Raw genomic sequence first — 20,591 nt, 5'->3', positions numbered from 1 at the left:
TGTTTGTTTGCTCGGGACGTGCAAGAATAAGTGTGGGGGAATTTGATAACCATCATTTTATCACATCGTTTAGGATCCTAAACCCATGCTTTTTAGTTGATTGTGTGTTTAAATCCACATTTATAGCACATGTTAAGAGTATGAATTGATTTTGATCTTTGATGCAATATATCATCTATTTGTAGAATTATGGTTAATCATTTGAATGTGGTCTTGTAGGTGATCGAAGGAGCAAAGGATTAGATCAGATCAGACCAAATTTGGGCTCAAATCTAGGGCTAATTGAAGAGATCAAGTTCTGAAGTAATATAGACCGTTCATTCAAGACTTGAGGAGATCTAAGCCATCTAACATAATCCAGTCCATCCAAGCCACAGGGGAGTAGATCACAACCATTGATCAAGATCTGAAGATTTGGAACAGATTTGGAGCAATATTCACCGTTGGATCGATCCGGATAAATCATAGCCATCTGTTCTAATCTTGATCAGTTTTAAATGGGATGAGAAGCTACAGTGGTCGGGTGAATTGGCTACAGTTCACTTCAAGACACAGAGGAGCGCCTCCGGCGATCTTCTTCCTCGATCCATTCCACCGCCGACAAGCTGCTGAGGTCAAGGGTGTTTCCCTTCCTCTTGTCATCACCCATCTTCAAGACAGCGACGTCATTTCCCCCATCTGATTTCTATTTCTGCCGCGATTCCCGTGCGAAGAAGAAGCTGAGAAGCAACCAGATTCGAAGCAACCAGATTCGATCTGGTTTCCTGATCTTTAAGCCGGCGATCCTTTTCCTCGGAGCTCCGCACCCATTTGAACCATCAGAAGTGTTTGCTTCTGACTCCTCTGATTTCTGCATCGATTTCTAGTTTCAGCTGCGTTTCATCTGATTTGATCGGTTATTCATCACTTGTATGCTCCGGACATCTTCGTCCAATACAATCTGAGCAGATCTCCTTCCATGTGATGAATGGTTGGCTTGATTCCTTATGCATCTGATTTCCATAATTCAATTTGTTCTTGTCTTGTTCTTGCTTAGTTTCCATTTTGTTAGCACTGTTTAATTTGAGAACTATTAGTTAGTTTCATTAGTTTAGTTGTGAAAGGAGTTCAGTTTGATTCTGTTACATGACCTTGATTCATGTTTGCCATTTATGACTTTGCTTACTTCATACTTTGATCTTGTTTGTGTTTGATTGTTGTTCTTGTTTGCTGTTTGTTTAGAATGCGAGTAGGTCAGATCGGTTTCAATTAAGCACTCAAGTTTCCTTAATTGCTTTGCTCTTCTTTAATTCATTCCATCAGTAGTTTAGATAGGCTATCTTTTACTACTTGTCTTTTAGCGTTTATAGTTTAAAAACCCAATTCCCATATTCAATAAATCAATCCTAAAATACCATCATCGTTACATTCGTTGGGAGACGACCCGAGTTCTCTCTATGCTACATTAGTGTAGAATGGATTCGGTCACTTAATTCTTTTGATACCCATTTCACGATAAAATTAGGGTTTATCACGCCCGGACCTTTATTTTTTCAGCAACCTGCAAAAAATATTAGTCCGAGGCAAAATACAAAACTACCCTGCAAAACAGAGTGTTAGCATAGTACAATTATAATAGTAATAAAAGTAGTAATTAGATTCCGTCTCCTCGAGACCGGAATCCAGTCACGATCTCAACTTAAATTTTTGAAATGGATCTAAGTTGGATCGACGCCTAATGTTCCCTTCCCGGGAACGCATCCTCACAGCACTCCCCTCTAGTGATTTACCTCAACTTACCTGTCAGACGTTCAACCCTTCAACCCGTTTAGACTTCCTGTCAGCTACCTGGTCAGTCCATCGACCTAGCTGAACTTCCCTACAACACTGTGTTAGCACAATAGATAAAACAGTGTTAACAGAATTCAATTATAACCTAGGGTTATCTCCCCCTAGGGTTGCCTAACTTCACTCACTAGGACATCCATTGCATGTCTTCACTCACCAGGACTTTCTCCGCCTAACTTCATGTTGGTTGCTACTCGGAAAGCCTAGAGGTTCCACTGTACAAAAATTTTGTACAAAGGTCTGAACCTTTTCCTAGCTACCATGTGTTCTTTTAAATTAAATTTTGGATCGCCTGCGGAACTTAACACGTTTGATCCAAAACTTAATCTATTTGTTCTTTTAGGTTTTGACTTGGATCTCCTGCGGAACTTAACACGTTCGACCCAAATCACCTTAAGTTATTAATTCCATTAAATATTAATTTCCATAATTGGTTCCCAGTACTGACGTGGCGAGGCACATGGCCTTCTTGGATATGGGAGCAACCACCACCGACTAGACAAAACCTTTTATAGAAATCTAATATTTAATTTCCTAAAATAACTTTAGGTTAACCGAAAAGAACAATCAAATCACAAGGAAAAATAAAATAAAAGAACACAACTTCGAAAAACATATTCGAAATACTAGAATCGTAAGCCTCTTGTATTTGGTATTATTTCCAAAAATAACTAGTATGATGCGGAAAGAAAAAATACTAGTTATACCTTTTAGAAAGACCTCTTGATCTTCTACCGTATTCCTCTTCTAACCTCGGACGTTGTGTGGGCAACAATCTTCCGAGATGAGAAACCACCAAAGCACCTTCTTCTCCTTTCTTCAAGTTTCGGCCAAGCACTATGCTTCCAAGAGATGAAGATCTTTTTCCACCAATCAAGCTCCAAGGGATGTAAGCTTTCTCTCCTTCTTCTCCAAGCTAAAATCCGGCCACCACTTGATCTTCAAGGAGGAAGAGAGGTCCGGCCACAAGATGGAGAGAAGAGAAAGGAAGGAGGCCGGCCACACCAAGGAAGAAAAGAGGGAGAAAATAATAGAGGTTGTTCACCCATGAAGGCTCCTCTACCTCCTCTTTTATAATCCTTGGTCTTGGCAAATAAGGAAATTTTAATAAAAATTTCCTTAATTCTTTTGCCATGAAAAGGAAAATTTTATTTTAATTAAAATAATTTTTCTTCTCATTCATTGAAACATGGCCGGCCACTTTATTTCCCCAAATCAAGGAGAGTTTTAATTAAACAAGAATTAAAACTTCCTAATTTGTTTCCGGAAATTTATAAAAATTTCTCCAATAATTTTATCCCTTCATGATTGGTTTATAAAAAGGAAATTTAAAATCTTTCTTTTAAACATGTGGATAAAAAGAAAGTTATCTCTATAAATTAAAATCTCTTTTAATCTACAAATAAGGAAAGATATCAAATCTTTTCTTAATCTTTTGTAGAAACTTATAAAGATAATATTTAATTTTAAACTCTCTTTTAAATCATGAACATAATTAAAAAGGAAAGTTTTCTTAAAATTTAAAATCCTCCTTTAATCAACAAATAAGGAAAGATTTCAAATTTTAAACTCTCTTTTAAACATGTAGATGATTTACAAATAAGGAAAGTTTTTACCAAAAATTAAAACCATCCTTTTAAACTACAAATAAGGAAAGAGATTAATCTCTTCTCTTAATCTTTTGTAGAAAGCTATAAAAGAAATTTTTAATTTTTAAACTCTCTTTGAAATCATGATATCCACATAAGAAATAATTTTAATAAAAACCCTTTTAATATTCTAGTGACCGGCCACCTAAGCTTGGGACCCAAGCTTTGGCCGGCCACCTACATGACTCATCCACTTGGTCTTGGCCGGCCCTAGCTTGAGTTCCAAGCTAGCTTGGCCGGCCCCATTGGATGGGTAAGAAGGTGGGTATGCGGTGGGTATAAATCTCTATATACTAGAGGCTACGATAGGGACCGAGAGGAGGAATTGGTTTTGGTCTCCCGATGAAATTAAGCATCCCGTGTTCGCCCCGAACACACAACTTAATTTCATCAATAATAATTCATTCCACTAAAGAACTATTATTGAACTACCGCACCAATCCCAAATTACATTTTGGGCTCCTTCTTATTATGAGCATGTTAGTCTCCCTGTGTTTAAGATATCGAATGTCCACTAATTAAGTGAGTTACTGACAACTCATTTAATTAATATCTAGGTCCAAGAGTAGTACCACTCAACCTTATCGTCATGTCGGACTAAGTCCACCTGCAGGGTTTAACATGACAATCCTTATGAGCTCCTCTTGGGGACATTATCAACCTAGTATCTCTAGGACACAGTTTCCTTCTATAATCAACAACACACACTATAAGTGATACCATTTCCCAACTTATCGGGTTTATTGATTCATCGAACTAAATCTCACCCATTGATAAATTAAAGAAATAAATATCAAACATATGTGCTTGTTATTATATTAGGATTAAGAGCACACACTTCCATAATAACTGAGGTCTTTGTTTCTTTATAAAGTCAGTATAAAAGAAACGATCTCTAATGGTCCTACTCAATACACTCTAAGTGTACTAGTGTAATTATATAGTTAAGATAAACTAATACCTAATTACACTACGACCTTCCAATGGTTTGTTCCTTTCCATTATGGTCGTGAGCTACTGTTTATAATTTATAAGGTACTGATAACATGATCCTCTGTGTATGACACCACACACCATGTTATCTACAATATAAATTAATTGAACAACTACATTTATCATAAATGTAGATATTTGACCAATGTGATTCTTATTTCTAGATAAATGCTTATACCAAAAGCTAGGCTTTTAGTATACACTCTAACACTTCACTCACTAGGGTCCGGCTTCACTCACCGGGACTTCCTCCACCTAGCTTCACTCACTAGGGTCCAGCTTAACTCACCGGGACTTCCACCACCTAGCTTCTCTCACTAGGGTATGACTTCACTCACCGGGACTTTCACCACCTAGCTTCACTCACTAGGGCCCGACTTCACTCACTGGGACTTCCACCTTGCTTAACCTTGTTGGGACCTTGACGTCCGCTAGAGAGGGGTGAATAACGTTTCACCCAAATCGATCACTTCCTATAATGTTAGTGCACAGCGAAAATACAAAAACAAATACTAACAAGAGAAAGCAAACCTAACACGTTGATTTAACGTGGTTCGGAGATAAAACTCCTACTCCACGGTTGTCCGTAAGGTGGACGATCTTGATCCGCCAGTGGATGACTCCCCGGAAAACCTCCGGCTAGCTCAAGCTCTTTGTCGGTGGAGAAACCTCTCTACAAACACTTGAATACAAGCACACCGATCACACGAAGGCTTGGGAGACTCTAATAGGCTTTAACCAAGTCTATTTTGTCAACCATGCCCAAGCACCCCGAGCTGGGCTATACTTCCACTTCTTGGCCTCTGCTTAGCTCTACCGACCTCGACTTGCGTCCTGTACTTTGTACTTCCTGGCCCTTCACCCCAGATCTGTAGCTCGGGCTGACTCCGCTCAGCTATGCCGACCCTGACTCGTTGGCCTGTACCTCCAGTTCTTGGCCTCTGCTCAGCTCTGCCAACCTCGACTTGCGTCCTGCACTTTGTACTTCCTGGCCCTTCACCGCAAATCTGTAGCTCGGGCTGACTCCGCTCAGCTCTGCCGACCTCGACTTGCGTCCTGCACTTTGTACTTCCTGGCCCTTCACCGCAGATCTGTAGCTCGGGCTGACTCCGCTCAGCTCTGCCGACCTCGACTTGCGTCCTGCACTTTGTACTTCCTGGCCCCCCACCGCAGGTCTGTAGCTCGGGCTGACTCCGCTCAGCTCTGCCGACCCCAACCCGCTTCCGCCTATGCTGAGCCCTGACTGCCTTGTCAGCCTGCCCTTTTTGAACGCCAAGTCGCCATGACTATTGACCGCCACCTCCTCGTAACTTTTGACCGCCACATAGTCTGGACTTTTCCAATCATTTCCTCTTGGACCCTTCCATCACTAACCGTATCAACGGGGATAAGGTCCGGGGCAGCCTTAAATAGCTATATATGTTTAACGTTTTTTGGGATGGTTGATGTGATGATTTTATTTTTTTTATTAAGATAAATATATATATATATATATATATATATATTCATCTTTTTCTTCTGTTATTCCTCTGATGGTAAATTTTCACTCTAAATTTATTTCTCTTTCTCACTCATATTTTAGATTAAACAGAGTATTAAAGTTTGACAAATCTTTTAGTAGCATTATAAGAAATGCAGTTTTGCTCATGAGGTAAAACTTAATTTGCTTCACATGGTCGACACTATCAATGTCGGACTAAAACAACGAGTTATTCTTTTTCATTTATGAATCTAAAGAATTAAGATGCTGCAACATTGCAAAAAGCTATGTTTTATTATTATTAATATATTTTTTATTATTTTGGTGGATCTGTCAATTTTGTCTCTCTTTTTATTTAATTTGGATGATTTGTAGGGTAATGATTATAGGGCTATCTTGGACAAAAGTAAAAAAGGTGCCCTATGTTTTTCGGATCCTAAAATACATCACACTTTGATATCTTTTATTTTTTTAAGTAAAAAGACGCTCTGCCAAAAATGACATAAAATTTTTGAAGCATTCGAAAATATTTTAAATGATATTTTATATTTTAAATTAAGTACACTCAATAACTAATATAGATCTTGAATTTTTTTTAATGTAATATATTATATATTCCGTATTTCAACTCAAGTCATGACCTTTCAAAGCTTATTTAATATTAAAAAAAAAATGATATGTTCAAGAAAAAAAATTTAAGGAAAAATTCAAGAATAGACATATAAAATGATGCCCACAAAAAGTGAAATTGTAGGTCATGAGTTTATGTGTCTATGCTTGAATTTTTCCTTAAATTTTTTTTTTCTTTGAACATATCATTATTCTAATATTTATATTTTTAACATTTACACTTTATAGCTATTACAACCATGTATTATTTATGAAACTATAAATATTATAATTGTATAACAGCTACATGTTTATAATTATTATAATTTACAACACACCATGGTTTAGGATGTGAATGAGAAATATAGACGAGAATTAATGTTAAAAATATGATAAAAGATGATTTATTTATCTCAATGTCCTTATTAATTCATCTCTAGATGAACATAAAAAAAGTAAATCATGAATGAATAATAGCTATTAGTACAGATGATCTAAATATGAAGGAAGATATGCTTGAACAGGTTAAATTTCGATCCTAAAATTTTATGTGATAATATTTTATGTCTCAATTACTATATCATTATGAGCAGACGAAATAATGCTAAGAATGATATCATGGAGGATAATTGAATAATTACATGAGCCAATTGTGAAGATCAATCATTAATTAATTATTTATTTATGATATAAAATCACACCAGTTAAGCATCACAGTGTTTTTTAATTACCTTAATAAATATTTTAACAAACACACAGTGAATTTTTGGGAGCACCATATACAAGCCAAAATGAATTTAGTAGTTAAAATTAAGAGTCAAAAAATATAAATAATTCAAAGATAATTTTATATTATCATTATGATTTAGTTGCGCATGAAATTTCAGAGAACAAAAAAAATTGCGGAACACAACCGCTTGGAAAAACGGAAACAACTTTGGCAACTCAAAAACACTTCCTCGACTCTGGGAACTCAAAAACACTCTTCCTTGGCTCCGGGAGCCTAAAAGCACTTCCTGTGGACGATGGAGGGCCCAGATTCATCGTACTCCACTTTGGAAATCCACATCTATTGTAATTATCAAAAGCCAAAAGAGTAAAATTAGCGACATCAAATTAATCGCCTCAAAATTAATAAAAAATTGTGTAGCTTAGTGCATTAATACCCACCTGCTGGAAAGTGCTGAGTGAAGCAAGGATGGAGCCACCGATCCAGACGCTGTACTTTCGTTCCGGAGGGGCGACCACCTTAATCTTCATGCTGCTGGGGGCCAGGGCAGTGATCTCCTTGCTCATGCGGTCGGCGATTCCGGCGAACATGGTCGTGCCGCCGCTGAGAACGATGTTGCCGTACAAGTCCTTCCTGATGTCCACGTCGCACTTCATGATGGAGTTGTAAGTGGTTTCATGGATGCCGGCGGCTTCCATTCCGATCATGGATGGCTGGAACAGAACCTCCGGGCACCTGAACCTCTCAGCGCCGATGGTGATCACCTGCCCGTCCGGCAACTCGTAGTTCTTCTCGACGGAGGAGTTGCTCTTCGAACCCTCCAGCTCCTGCTCGAAATCCAGAGCAACGTAGGCGAGCTTCTCCTTGATGTCCCTGACGATTTCCCTCTCGGCGGAGGTCGTGAAGGAGTAGCCTCTCTCGGTGAGGATCTTCATCAGGGCATCCGTGAGATCACGGCCGGCGAGGTCCAGGCGAAGGATGGCATGAGGCAGAGCATATCCTTCGTAAATTGGCACGGTGTGGCTCACACCATCACCGGAATCAAGCACGATACCTGTACCAATGTCGTTAATTTGTGATCGAAAATTAAAATTAAAGCATATATATATACATATATATATACCGGTTGTGCGACCGCTGGCGTAAAGGGAGAGGACGGCCTGAATGGCGACGTACATCGCCGGAGCGTTGAAGGTTTCGAACATAATCTGAGTCATCTTCTCCCTGTTGGCCTTGGGGTTGAGCGGCGCCTCGGTGAGCAAAATGGGATGCTCCTCCGGGGCAACACGAAGCTCGTTGAAGAAGGTGTGGTGCCAGATCTTCTCCATGTCGTCCCAGTTGTTGACGATGCCGTGCTCGATGGGATATTTCAGAGTTAAAATGCCTCTCTTGGATTGAGCCTCGTCGCCGACGTAGGCGTCCTTCTGGCCCATTCCGACCATCACGCCTGTGTGGCGAGGCCGGCCGACGATGCTGGGGAACACAGCTCTCGGCGCGTCGTCTCCGGCGAAACCAGCCTACAAAAATGTCTCGCCCCTGTCAGATCAGCCAGCTAGGTGCACAATGGTACTCAAATGAAGTAGTGAGCTAGCTAGTGCCTGACCTTGACCATTCCGGTGCCATTGTCGCAGACGAGTGGCTGGATATCCTCACCTTCGGCCATTTTCTCAGGTCCTGCGAAGCCAATTTAATTTACAAATTAATTCTTCACACACTATACGAGATATAGATCATTGCACGAATAAAAGATTAAGGCAAGAAAGACGATCGATTAATCATTCGATCATCAGAATTGGCATTACGCTGGATCTTGCGCAGGGGGGAGAGGAGATGAGCCGGAGAACAGAGAGGCGAAGCGGCCGGTGATCGATGGTGGAGGAAAGATGGTGGGGGTTTAAATAGGAAGAAAAGGGGAGTTTTGGCAACGAGAACGTTGGGGTATCGAACACTGCGATGATAAAAATACGGCGAGGCCACGTACGAGTGAACGATCGAGATCGAAATCATCTTCGTGTCCAAATCATGCTCAATAAGTTTTTTTTTTTTGATAAAAAATAATAATATTAAATGTATATTTAAAAAAAAAATACCTATCAAATATTTTTCTCTCAAAAATATTCCTTATATATATATATATATATATATATATATATATATATATATATATATATATATATATATATATATATATATATATATATATATTTATATTTTAGTAGCTATGGCTAATTATTATAACATGTAAAAGATATTATGTAGTTATTACCATGTATATCATCTAAATGATTTTGATGAAATCAATTTAAATAATTTTAATAAAATTAATAAAGAATATTTTAATATAATAAAATTTAAAAGTGAGGGTTTAAATTTTAGAATTTAAGATTTTATTAATAAGAGCACATATCCTCTAGACTGATCAAAGGATAGATCATTATATCCATTAGTTGATAGAGATGAATCTCACTTATTTAATAGGTGAGATACATACTTATCAATCAATCAATTTACATGGTCTATTTTTTGGATCGTAAATTACGATCTAGAGGATACAAGATGTTTTCTTATAAAAGGAATTTTTTAATAATTTATAATATTTAGGGCGCTGTTTTGATTTTTTATTACTGTCGATCAATAAAATCATTTAATCAAACTGTTTATGATTTATTAAGCGATTTAGATTGAATTAGTATTTCTTAATAATATTTGTCCTCTTTTTTGTTACCGAAAAAGGAAAATAGTATGAACAAATCAATGATAAAGTTCCTTTTTTGGAGGGAGAAAAATCGTTATTGAAATATAAATCTCTTCGTAAGGAATTAAATTAATAAATCCCGTTGCCCTTTCTCGTATTTGCTACGAGGGCGCGGGTTCTAAGAACAGGAACAACTCGATCGATTGGTGCGTCGGAGGATTCGAGCGATGAAGCCGATCAGGCTTCCGGAGCCGCCGAGCGGCGGGATGGGCGTGCCGGATATCTTCGAGGGCGGAGTTGACGTCATCAGACGGGCTATAGTGATCAGCAACGGAACCACGGCGGCGGAGAACCAGAGTGTCGGCCTAGTTCGTGCACTTGGGCTGGCGGACAAGCTCTCGATTTACGTAAGCTTTTCGGTGACTTTTCTTTTCTTTCAAACTTTGGAATTTGTTCGATCCAGAAAGAGAATTGGGTACATTTACTTTCGTTACGATGTGGAACTAGAAGGAAGAATAATGATTTTCTAGGAATCGATTGACAATGTGCCTTCTGGGGAAATCTAGGGTTGGACTAGTATCAAACAAAGATGTAAAAACTAAACTGAAAGGTGTGTTTTTTCGTCTTCCTTGTAGGGTTTCCCCCCTCTGTAAGTTCTGAAGATTGGCTATTTGGTGGATAATTCACTCAATGAATGAATGTTGATGTTAGGATATGTCATTCATCAGAATTTAACCATGGTTTACAAATTTCTAGGATTTTTCTTCCATTGATCGTTAGATTCAGTTGATCAATCTTTGCCATGATGCCTTGTTTTAATTTCTCAAATATTTTCTCACTAACTTGCAGCGTGTAACAAGGCAAAGATGGGGTGTGAATGAGTGGCTTCATTGGCTTTCTCGCCTAATTAGACAAATATTTACCGACTCAAGATTTGCTAACTCTCCTCCGGATATGAAGTCATTCCCATTTCCTGGCTTGTTATCCATTCTAGAGGAAGATGGCGAGAAAATTGCTTCCATCGCTTCTGAAACATATAAAACGTGAGTCATTCTTTCCTTATATTTTTTTATAGTGAAATCACTTTTAAAATGTTGCATCAAAAAAAATTGTATCTTATTATGACTAGCATCCTTTACAATTGATTTTACTGAAAAAAAGAATGATACATGTTTTTCTTTTGTCATTTTCTACTGTTGACAGGCTGGTGATCTCTCTGTTTGTTTTAAAAACCATGTGAAATTTTCACTTGATGTAGGAAATTTTGGTTAGGCCATTGATGAATAACTTCTACTTTGTCTTGAATCTTAATCAACTTGAACACACGTAGATGTCAAAATGCAAAATCTAGATAACCTAGGTTGAAGTCATGGAAGACAACATCCCATGGATGCAAGGTTAACATAAAGCTTTTCATCTCGTATAGTGATTGGAGCATTAACTAATCCCAAATAGTTAAGAAAATATGGCTCGATGGTTGATGATGATCGTGATGATAGTGATTGGAGCAATACCGAAATGCTCAATGTGTTTTTTAATATATTTTTATTTTTTGTTGCTTTGGGATAATTAATACATCATGAGGAACGAAAACACATTTTCTTAAAAATGGAGGAAGAAATTGATTTATTAAACTTGTGAAGTGCTTTTAGCGACTTTGTCTGAAAATATCTTTGTTGGGTTTGTATGATACCTTATGATTGTTTGTAGTGGAGAGGTTTGTCTGTCACCAGATCGTATGTGAGGTGACATTTTGGCATCAGCGAAGTAACATCTTTCAAGTGGCAATTTGGTCTACCCCAGTTATAATAGAATAGTTAGAATAGAATAGGACAATTTGGTCTACCCCAGTTATAAAAACTTATGTCATCACCTAGGCAGATATTGAAGGGGACTGCATAGCCATATATGTTCGCAAATGGCATTATGTAGTATGTATATAAAGTCGTTCTTTGGCCTTTGGGTGATCCCAACGTGTCAAAAAGGCATCTTGCACCACATCCATATCTCATTAGAAATACAAAGCAGAAGATATTCAAAATAGCTGAAGCAGATAACTGCTATTATCAATCTAGTAATAGTGTATATTGTCTTTTTAACTCTTTGTCCTGTGGCATTGTTGATGACTGTTAAAGAAACATATTCACAAGAAATTAGGGTAGGATTACTTTTTAACATGCAGTCTGATTATTCCTTTTCCAGTTCTCTTTATGTCCATACTGCATCACAATGTTAGAGTTGAGAATATCAGTTTGTACAACTGTATCCTACAGCAATTATTCTACTTTGTAATCTGCTTGACTCTAGTGTTCTGAAAGGAAAATTGATTTTCCCCCCTTTCAGAGAAGGTCCACTCTTGATAGTTGCTTGTGGTCATCACACCGTATCAATTGCCAGTTCAGTAAAACATCTAGCATCTGAAAAGGTTTTTGTCATTCAGGTATGTAACTTTGCATATGAAACTGATTATAAGCAGATCAATCTGTTGTATTTGTTTATTTGTATCATTATTCATTATCATTTCATCTCAGGTACAACATCCAAGGTCGTGCCTTGATAGATTTGACTTGGTGGTCACTCCTCGTCATGACTACTATGCTCTTACTGCCAGTGGACAACAGGAGATCCCTCGTATTTTCAGACGGTGGATAACACCACAAGACCCACCTGGGAGTAATGTGGTATATTTCTCTTTATGACAATTTTGCAAGATAAACTACATGGAAAGGCAGGACATATTGCAATCTTATATCCTCTTGAATGATTATGATTGAGAAATTTTAGGTTTTCACTATAGGAGCACTACATCAGGCTGATTCTACTGCACTGCGTCTTGCTGCAAATGCTTGGCATGATGAATTAGCTCCTCTTCCCAAGCCATTACTTGTAGTTAATATTGGAGGACCCACAAGTAAAGACTCTCTTATTTGAAGTAGCTCAAGTATCTCGATCATTTTCATTTTTCAGACTTGTATTTGACAATGCTTTATATTTGTTTGATGTTGGAATATGCATCCATTTTGCCATCTAATTATTGCACTTTGTTATGCTTTTTTTTTAATATTTGGTATAATCGTAAATTGGAATGTTGGTTGTCTAAATGAAATAGAGAATCATGACATTTGACTTCTTTCGTCGCATGTTTGGAACGTCTCAAATGTTTGCAAGAAATTTTATCAATGTTTTTGTGGGAGATAGGATTAATTCAGGAATCTTGTAAAATCTCAATTGTAAACTTCTCTACAAATATCAAGTGCAAGTTATTGCCTGAAGAATACTCAAATTTGTCTTGTTACATGATAGTAATGAAAGAGTTTGAGAAACTCTGGTCAACAAGGAAATAGTTGTCCATTAATTATATATCTTGTCCTTTTGCTACATTCTTATTTTCCTTTTTTTCTTGTCTGTCTTTAAGTTTAAAGCAATAACTCATGAATAGTTTTCAGCTTCTCGGTATTTTGGTGATTTTTAATTTGATGCTATTTCAGGGAACTGCAAATATAGTTCAGATCTTGCGACGCAATTGGTTGGCTCACTAGAAAACGTGCTGGCAAGCTGTGGAAGCGTTATAGTTTCTTTCTCTAGGAGGACTCCTAAGAAGGTTATACGTTTAGCTTTAACTATCTAATTTTTGTTAATTTTGCAAAACACTAGGATACAATTTCCAATGAATGTCAACAGGTTTTTGACATTGTAAAACGAGATCTTGGTGGGCATCCAAAAATATACATTTGGGACGGAGAAGGTAATTTCAATGTATAAATTAGATATATTGTACTGCAGAGAGTAACAGGTGCGATCTTTTACATCGCGATTCTGATATTTCAGATCCAAATCTGCATATGGGTCAACTAGCGTGGGCTGATGCATTTGTCATTACCGCAGACTCAATAAGCATGCTCAGCGAAGCTTGCAGCACAGGGTATTTATTAGTAATTTCAGTAGTAATTTGAGATTAAGCCCTTGCTTCTTTAGCTTTTTAGTTCATATTGCAGAAAACCAATTTATGTCATCGGAAGTGAGCACTGCAAGTGGAAATTCTCAGCATTTCACAAGACACTACGCGAACGAGGTGCTGTTCGGCCATTTACAGGCTTCGAGGATGTAAGCCACTTTTCTTCCATCCTTAACCTGCAGCTCCATATGTTCTAAGATTAAGTTGTTAGAATTCATTTGATAAGATGCACCAATGGAGTTTGGTTATGATTTACTCGGAAAAAAAATACACTTATGGAAGAATTCAATCTCGATATATTTTCACTTTGCTGGCTCTTATGATTATGATTTTGTACTAGTATATAGTTTCATAGTAAAAATAGGATGATCTTAAAAAATATATATTTTTATCATTTTTGAATTTTCTGACTTAAGTGTGAGATAATGGTATGCATGGCCTATTTTATCTCTTCAAATGAAAGAAGCAATGACTTTTAGTTAAATTAACAAGTAAAGATGGAAAGAAGTTGAGAAATTTTGAGCTTGAAGCACTCTTTTTTTTGTGTTTCAAGATATTAGTTTTCGACACACTAAAAGCTCTAGATTCTTGATAAGGTGACGCTTTCTCTCTTTTCCTTGGTTCTTACTGATCCTAGTCGCCTGTCTATGGTTATGTTACTCAATTTGAGAATTTGTGCACAACAAATAATTGCCAAAACTCACTGAATTTGCAGATGTCGAATACCTGGAGCTACCCTCCTCTTAATGATGCTGCTGAAGTTGCTGCTCAGGTTCGCGATATCCTTGCTAAACGAGGACTGGCACTCGGCCATTAGATTCCCGTACAATCAATCTCAAGAACCCAAGCAGATCGACGGAACGAGCATCGCTGCACTCAAGAACACACGTGATACAAACAATGGTTACATGCCTTGTATAAGTTAATTCTTTTGGCCAAACAAATGATCTTGCTATCAGCTTCTATAAATGCAAAGTGTATTGATTGCTATAGAACACAGCTTGTGATTGTATAGAACACTCATTTGTTTAAGACATTGTTGCACTTATTTCATAGACAAATATAATAGTTAAGCCAATCAATCTGTTTTAATTGGATTTAAATACTTGATTATGCTTTATAATTAACTTTTGTTTTGCTTAAAAGGTAGGTTCTTGACCTGTTGCGACCTTTTAAAATAGTTGCAAATCACTGACACCCATTTTAATCCAAACAATTGCAGGTAAATAATGGCAATAAAGAATTATGTGTAGCATATTGAAACTAATAATGTGTTTATCAAGCTAATCTGAGTTTTAAGGATGTTGAATCTGTTTCAGAATTGTATATTTCTGTCACTCTCAAGTCCGTATGGAAACAACACAGAGCCAGCGAGCCCAGACATTTCAAACTCCACAGTTATGATTCCCACGTCGCCATGGATTCCCTTCCCTTCTGCTACTACTTCTGCTTCCGCAAGATCAAATTTCTCATTCCTTTCGACGAGGAGACTTTCCCATATCCTAATTCCTAAAGATCAAATCTTTACCTCCGCAACCAGTTCCATTCTCGCAAAAATCCCATCTTGAATTCAGTTTTTCTTCTTTTTTTTTTTTCTTTCTATTTCGGCGACCTAAGCGGCGCCTCCGGTGGCGTCTTGAGCTCTTCCGGCGCCGGCGCTTGGATTGTGCGGGAACGAGGAGGCAAGAAGAGGAGGAAAGGAGGCAGCTTTTCTTTCTTGGAGTTGTTCTTGGTACTGCCCCGGAAGGTGCTGCCGCTAGGGCGGCGCGCGCAAGACGGAGCGGGGTAGCGAGGAGGGGGATCTCCACTCGATGGAGATCGGGTGGCCCACGGACGTGCAGCACGTCGCCCATGTCACCTTCGATCGGTTCCACGGATTCCTCGGCCTGCCGGTGGAGTTCGAGCCGGAGGTTCCCCGTACAGCTCCCAGCGCAAGGTACCTTCTTTTTCTTCTCATGTTCTGCTACCTCGTTCCAAGGATGTAACTTCTCGCATCATCTCTACAGTGCGAAGGTTTTTGGAGTCTCTACTAAGTCGATGCAATGCTCCTACGATTCCAGAGGCAACAGTGTTCCCACCATTCTTCTGCAAATGCAGAAACGCCTCTATGAATTGGGAGGTCTTCAGGTACTTTCTCCCTGTTCTAAGTGAAGTTCATAAACCATCTCGATCTTTGAAATTTCTCTTGCATTTGAACAGACAGAAGGCATTTTCAGAATTACTCCAGACAATAGCCAAGAAGAGCATGTCCGAGACATGCTAAACCGTGGAATACTGCCCCAGGAGACTGGTGTTCATTGTCTGGCAGGTCTAATAAAGGTGATTATTGATTCCCTGAAACCGATTGATTGGCTCTATGATTCATCATCTTGATATCGATCCTCTACGACAGGCCTGGTTCAGAGAACTTCCTGCCGGGGTGCTGGACACTCTTTCGTCTGAGGAGGTGATGCAGTGCAAGACAGAAGAGGCTTGCTCTCAGCTCGCGAAGCATTTACCGGCGACTGAGGCTGCTCTGCTGGACTGGGCAATCAATTTGATGGCCGACGTCGTCCAAGATGAGCAACATAACAAGATGAATGCTCAGAACGTGGCTACTGTTTTTGCTCCAAACATGACTCAGGTAACTGCTGTATCTCTGTCAGTTGTGACTTTGTTTCTGCTCTTCTTGAAGCATAAAACATTCATGCAGATGGCAGATCCTTTAAACGCACTCATGTATGCAGTGCAAGTGATGAATTTTCTCAGGCTGATGATTTTGAAAACTCTTAAAGACAGAAAGGCCACCTCAAAAGCAAGTTCTGCACCTCAAGGGGCTAAACAGAATTCGACTACAACGAACTGTGTTTATGTGAATTCAGATAGTGTTTGTGGTTCAACTAAGTCACAGAACTAACAGCAAGTTTGAAAGGAAGTAGTCAGAAAGGCACACTAACTTGCAAGTTTCATTGTGAAACAGCGAACGAAGATGAAAATTGTTCTTAGTGGTTTCTGATTTCTCTTTTTGCAATTTGTTTTCAGTCCTCAATTCTGAGAATTTTCAATGTGTTTTTTGTGTTGTAGACAATCAGAGCTTCTTATTTCATAATTTGAATTTCTTTTTCTCACAACAATGCTTTGAAAATTAGATTGACCTGAATGCTTTGATAAGTTTGGTATCATTCCCTTTGCAACTGATTTCTTTCACTTGTATAAAGGCGATCTCGTGAAGATACTAGGCTTTCAATCTTTGTCTATACGATCGTTGGTTTGCGAAAGGAGGCCATATAAACCTTTGGTGCAATGAAAGTCATGTTCAATCCTCATACCTTTCTAATATTCAGAATTCCTTGATAGGTTTATGAAACTCAGAAGTCCAAGAGAGCATGGCCTATATTTCTATGGTTTGCTAAACCATACGAGCTATTTTAGGCTTAAAAACACTTTGACGAGCAATATTGTCTTAAAGCAAAAGAGTTTAACTCCTACCTCGACTTACAACTTTTTATTATAAGAGATAAGCTTATCCAAATGGGTGTATATCTATGTCTAAATGATTGACTCAACTATTGAACTATTATTTGTGAAAATAGTACCAAAGCGATACGTCTAAATGGGTGAGTCAATCCATCCTAAAGGGGCATGCCAAGAGTTTTAAAGGGATATTATAAAGTTTATTAAAAGTAACTTAAGCTCATCCAGTGAATCTTATTACACTATAATGAACATAAATAGATTTTATCTAATCAAATACCAAACAAAGGTAAATGTAATGCATCCACTCCATTGCTACAACTTTGAACTATTATCTGATTTTGACGTGGAGATTTAAAAGAAAACAGAAGAGCTATATATATATATATATATATATATATATATATATATATATATATATATATATATATATATATATATGATGCGGTGATGACGAGGGATTTCATTCCGCTACCATGGTGGGATCAAAGGAGGTGAAAGTCAAGACGATCAACGGGTGGAGGGTGTTGACCGATCGGGCGAGTCACACGCCGGTCGGAGATTAAGCACCGACCTACCGTCTTCGGCACAGACAGTAATCAAATCGACGCTCAAGGGACGCGCAGAAATCGAGCCGAGTGGCTTCTCCGCTCGGTCTAGCATCGCACTCAACATTAGCTGAGCACGCAGACAGTGAACTACCCACCGAGGGGCTATCTCGCTCGGCCCCTCAATTGAGCATATGGACGGTGGACTTTCGACAGAGTGGCTATCTCACTCGGCCCGACAACATACGACACTTGGACAGTGAACTTTCAGCCAAACGACTATCCCACTCGGCGCGACAGCGGACTTTCAGCCGAGCGGCGTGATAGCAGACAGCGCTAAGATAGCAGAATTCCGGCCGAGCGGATATTCCGCTCGGCCAAGCAACAGACACAGAAGGATATCTTTCGACATCCTTTTGGGAGCTAGTGCCGCTGACAGACGGCATGGTCAGACAAAAGATCATACGGTGGAAACTTTCACTGTCACTTCAGAGATATGTTTAGCTCGTTAAGGTACTGTATTAGAGACACGTCTTTTCAGGGAAAGCTTTGAGATGCGTGCTCACCTTAGGAAGCGTGCACGCGTGCTTTCGGGGCTCTATATAAAGGGAGTCCAAGCATCGGCGGAGGTATGCTTAACACACGATTTCTACGGTTGCGCTACTGTTCTTGTTTCTTCTTACTTCGCTGGAGACTGACTTGAGCGTCGGAGGGTCATCGCCGAGGACCCCTTTCCTGGCTCGGCACTGATGTTATTTATGTTGCAAGTGAAAGTGAAGTCCATAGAAGGTCATCAGTAACGCCACGTCCCCAATAGAGTCGTACCTGCGTTCGACAGGGCTTGAAGCACATACTAAAAAATGACTCTTTTGCTACGGTAAATCATAATAAAGTTCAATTTACAAATAACATATATACTAAATATATAAATAAACTAAAACTAAATATATTACATCAATAAAAAATTAATAAATATTTAAAATAATTATATAAACACTACTCGTCGAACTCTTTCTTTCTCAATTGATAACATTGATAGCCCATTTAGTGTATCCTGTGTTGGGACCGATGTGCCCGCTAGAGGGGGGGTGAATAGCGTTTCTTCGCGCTTGCGTTGATTTGCTTCGTCTTGATATGCAGCGGAAAATAAAAATAAACACACAACAAACCAACACGCTAACACCTAGGGTTTACTTGGTATCCACCTCAAGAAGAAGTGACTAATCCAAGGATCCACACACTCGAGCACTCTCCACTAGTAAACAACTCCTTCTCGGTCTCAGCCGGAGGCGGAGAAACCTCGTACAAACACACACAACACTACAACATTCACACAAGAAGAAGATACAAAAATACAACTGAAATACACTCTTCTTCTTGCTTACTTGTTGATTGTTGTTGCCTCTTGAATCTTGGGGATGCACCCCCAAGAGCCTTCAAGAACTAGCGGAGAAGCTCGGAGAAGATCGCCGAAAAATCGCTGTGAGCTCGCAAAAATCTGCGGAGAAAATGCTCCGTCAAGGCTTTAAACAGTGCTCCCAATCGATCCAAATCATCCTCAATCGATTGCCACGTCAGCACCGCTCTATCCCAACTGTCCATCGCTCATTTCCTGCACAACGGACACTTCCCAATCGATCGACCGATCGATTGGGACTACCTAAATCGATCGCCCCGATCGATTCAGAGTCTTTCTGTGCTCTCACGCCCATGCGAGAGCTTCTGCTACCCAATCGATTGGCAGCTCCCAATCGATCGCCCGATCGATTAGGAAAGCCTCTGTGCTCGCGATTTCACATCTCAAACGATCGACCGATCGATTGGGCCTTCCCATAATCGCAGCACACTCCAATCGATCGACCGATCGATTGGACCCTGGCTCAATCGATCGCCCGATCGATTGACCAGCCTGGACTTGACTCAAACAGTCAAACTCAAGTCCAAAATCTCCAACCCAACTCCTGGTCAACCGTGACCTATTGGGTCTCCATGCCTAGCATTTGGTCACACCCGACCAACCTCGAACTAGCCTTCTAGCCTCCTCCATCAGCCTTGCGTCCCTCGGATATCTCCCATCCTTCACGCCTTGCCTTCAGGAACTTCCTTCGGCCTCATCCTAGTTATCGAGTTTTCCTTGCCAAGTCACACTAGGACTTACCTTGCCGAGACCATATGCTTGGACTTACAACCTTTGCCAAGATCACACTTGGACTTTCCCGTTGCCTGGCTCCTCACTAGGACTTCCCAAATGTCTAGCTCTTCACTAGGACTTTCTCCTTTGCCAAGATCACACTTGGACTTTCAGTTGCCTGGCTCCTCACCAGGACTTCCCAAATGCCTGGCTCTTCACCAGGACTTTCTCCTTTGCCAAGATCACACTTGGACTTTCCAATTTGCCTAACCTCCAGTTAGGACTTCCATACACCTAACCTCCAGTTAGGACTTTCCATACGCCTAACCTCCAGTTAGGACTTTCACCACTGCCTAAATTCCAGTTAGGACTTCCATACACCTAACCTCCAATTAGGACTTTCCATATGCCTAACCTCCAGTTAGGACTTCCATATGCCTAACATCCAGCTAGGACTTCCCAGTCAAGTCTCCTGTCATCCCTGACCTACTTAACTTGTGTTCTTATTAACCTGGTCAACC

The 20,591-nt window shown here is 39.4% G+C and overlaps 3 protein-coding genes across 3 annotated transcripts; 2 read left to right on the top strand and 1 right to left on the bottom strand.

Annotated features, from left to right (window-relative positions):
• Positions 1–7,561: 7,561 nt before the first annotated feature.
• Positions 7,562–8,951, bottom strand: LOC121968040 (actin-like). Its single transcript, XM_042518560.1, has 4 exons — positions 8,892–8,951; positions 8,412–8,805; positions 7,729–8,342; positions 7,562–7,627 (listed from the first exon to the last, which is right to left on the bottom strand). Exons 1-4 carry the CDS (start codon positions 8,949–8,951, stop codon positions 7,562–7,564), a joined length of 1,134 nt encoding a protein of 377 aa, XP_042374494.1.
• Positions 8,952–10,130: 1,179 nt separating this feature from the next.
• On the top strand, positions 10,131–15,010 carry LOC121968038 (mitochondrial fission protein ELM1-like). Its single transcript, XM_042518559.1, has 10 exons — positions 10,131–10,390; positions 10,833–11,026; positions 12,327–12,423; positions 12,515–12,664; positions 12,768–12,894; positions 13,472–13,584; positions 13,665–13,728; positions 13,812–13,905; positions 13,979–14,087; positions 14,654–15,010. The coding sequence occupies exons 1-10, from the start codon at positions 10,211–10,213 to the stop codon at positions 14,753–14,755; spliced, it is 1,230 nt and encodes a 409-aa protein (XP_042374493.1). The 5' UTR covers positions 10,131–10,210; the 3' UTR covers positions 14,756–15,010.
• A 292-nt stretch (positions 15,011–15,302) lies between these two features.
• LOC121968037 (rho GTPase-activating protein 4-like) lies at positions 15,303–17,005 on the top strand. Its single transcript, XM_042518558.1, has 5 exons — positions 15,303–15,874; positions 15,945–16,065; positions 16,138–16,257; positions 16,331–16,561; positions 16,631–17,005. The coding sequence occupies exons 1-5, from the start codon at positions 15,750–15,752 to the stop codon at positions 16,832–16,834; spliced, it is 801 nt and encodes a 266-aa protein (XP_042374492.1). The 5' UTR covers positions 15,303–15,749; the 3' UTR covers positions 16,835–17,005.
• The last annotated feature ends 3,586 nt before the right edge of the window (positions 17,006–20,591 follow it).

Source organism: Zingiber officinale, chromosome 3B, assembly GCF_018446385.1.
Source record: "Zingiber officinale cultivar Zhangliang chromosome 3B, Zo_v1.1, whole genome shotgun sequence".
Taxonomy (NCBI): Eukaryota; Viridiplantae; Streptophyta; class Magnoliopsida; order Zingiberales; family Zingiberaceae; genus Zingiber; species Zingiber officinale.
This window is presented reverse-complemented; position numbering and strand designations above follow the sequence as displayed.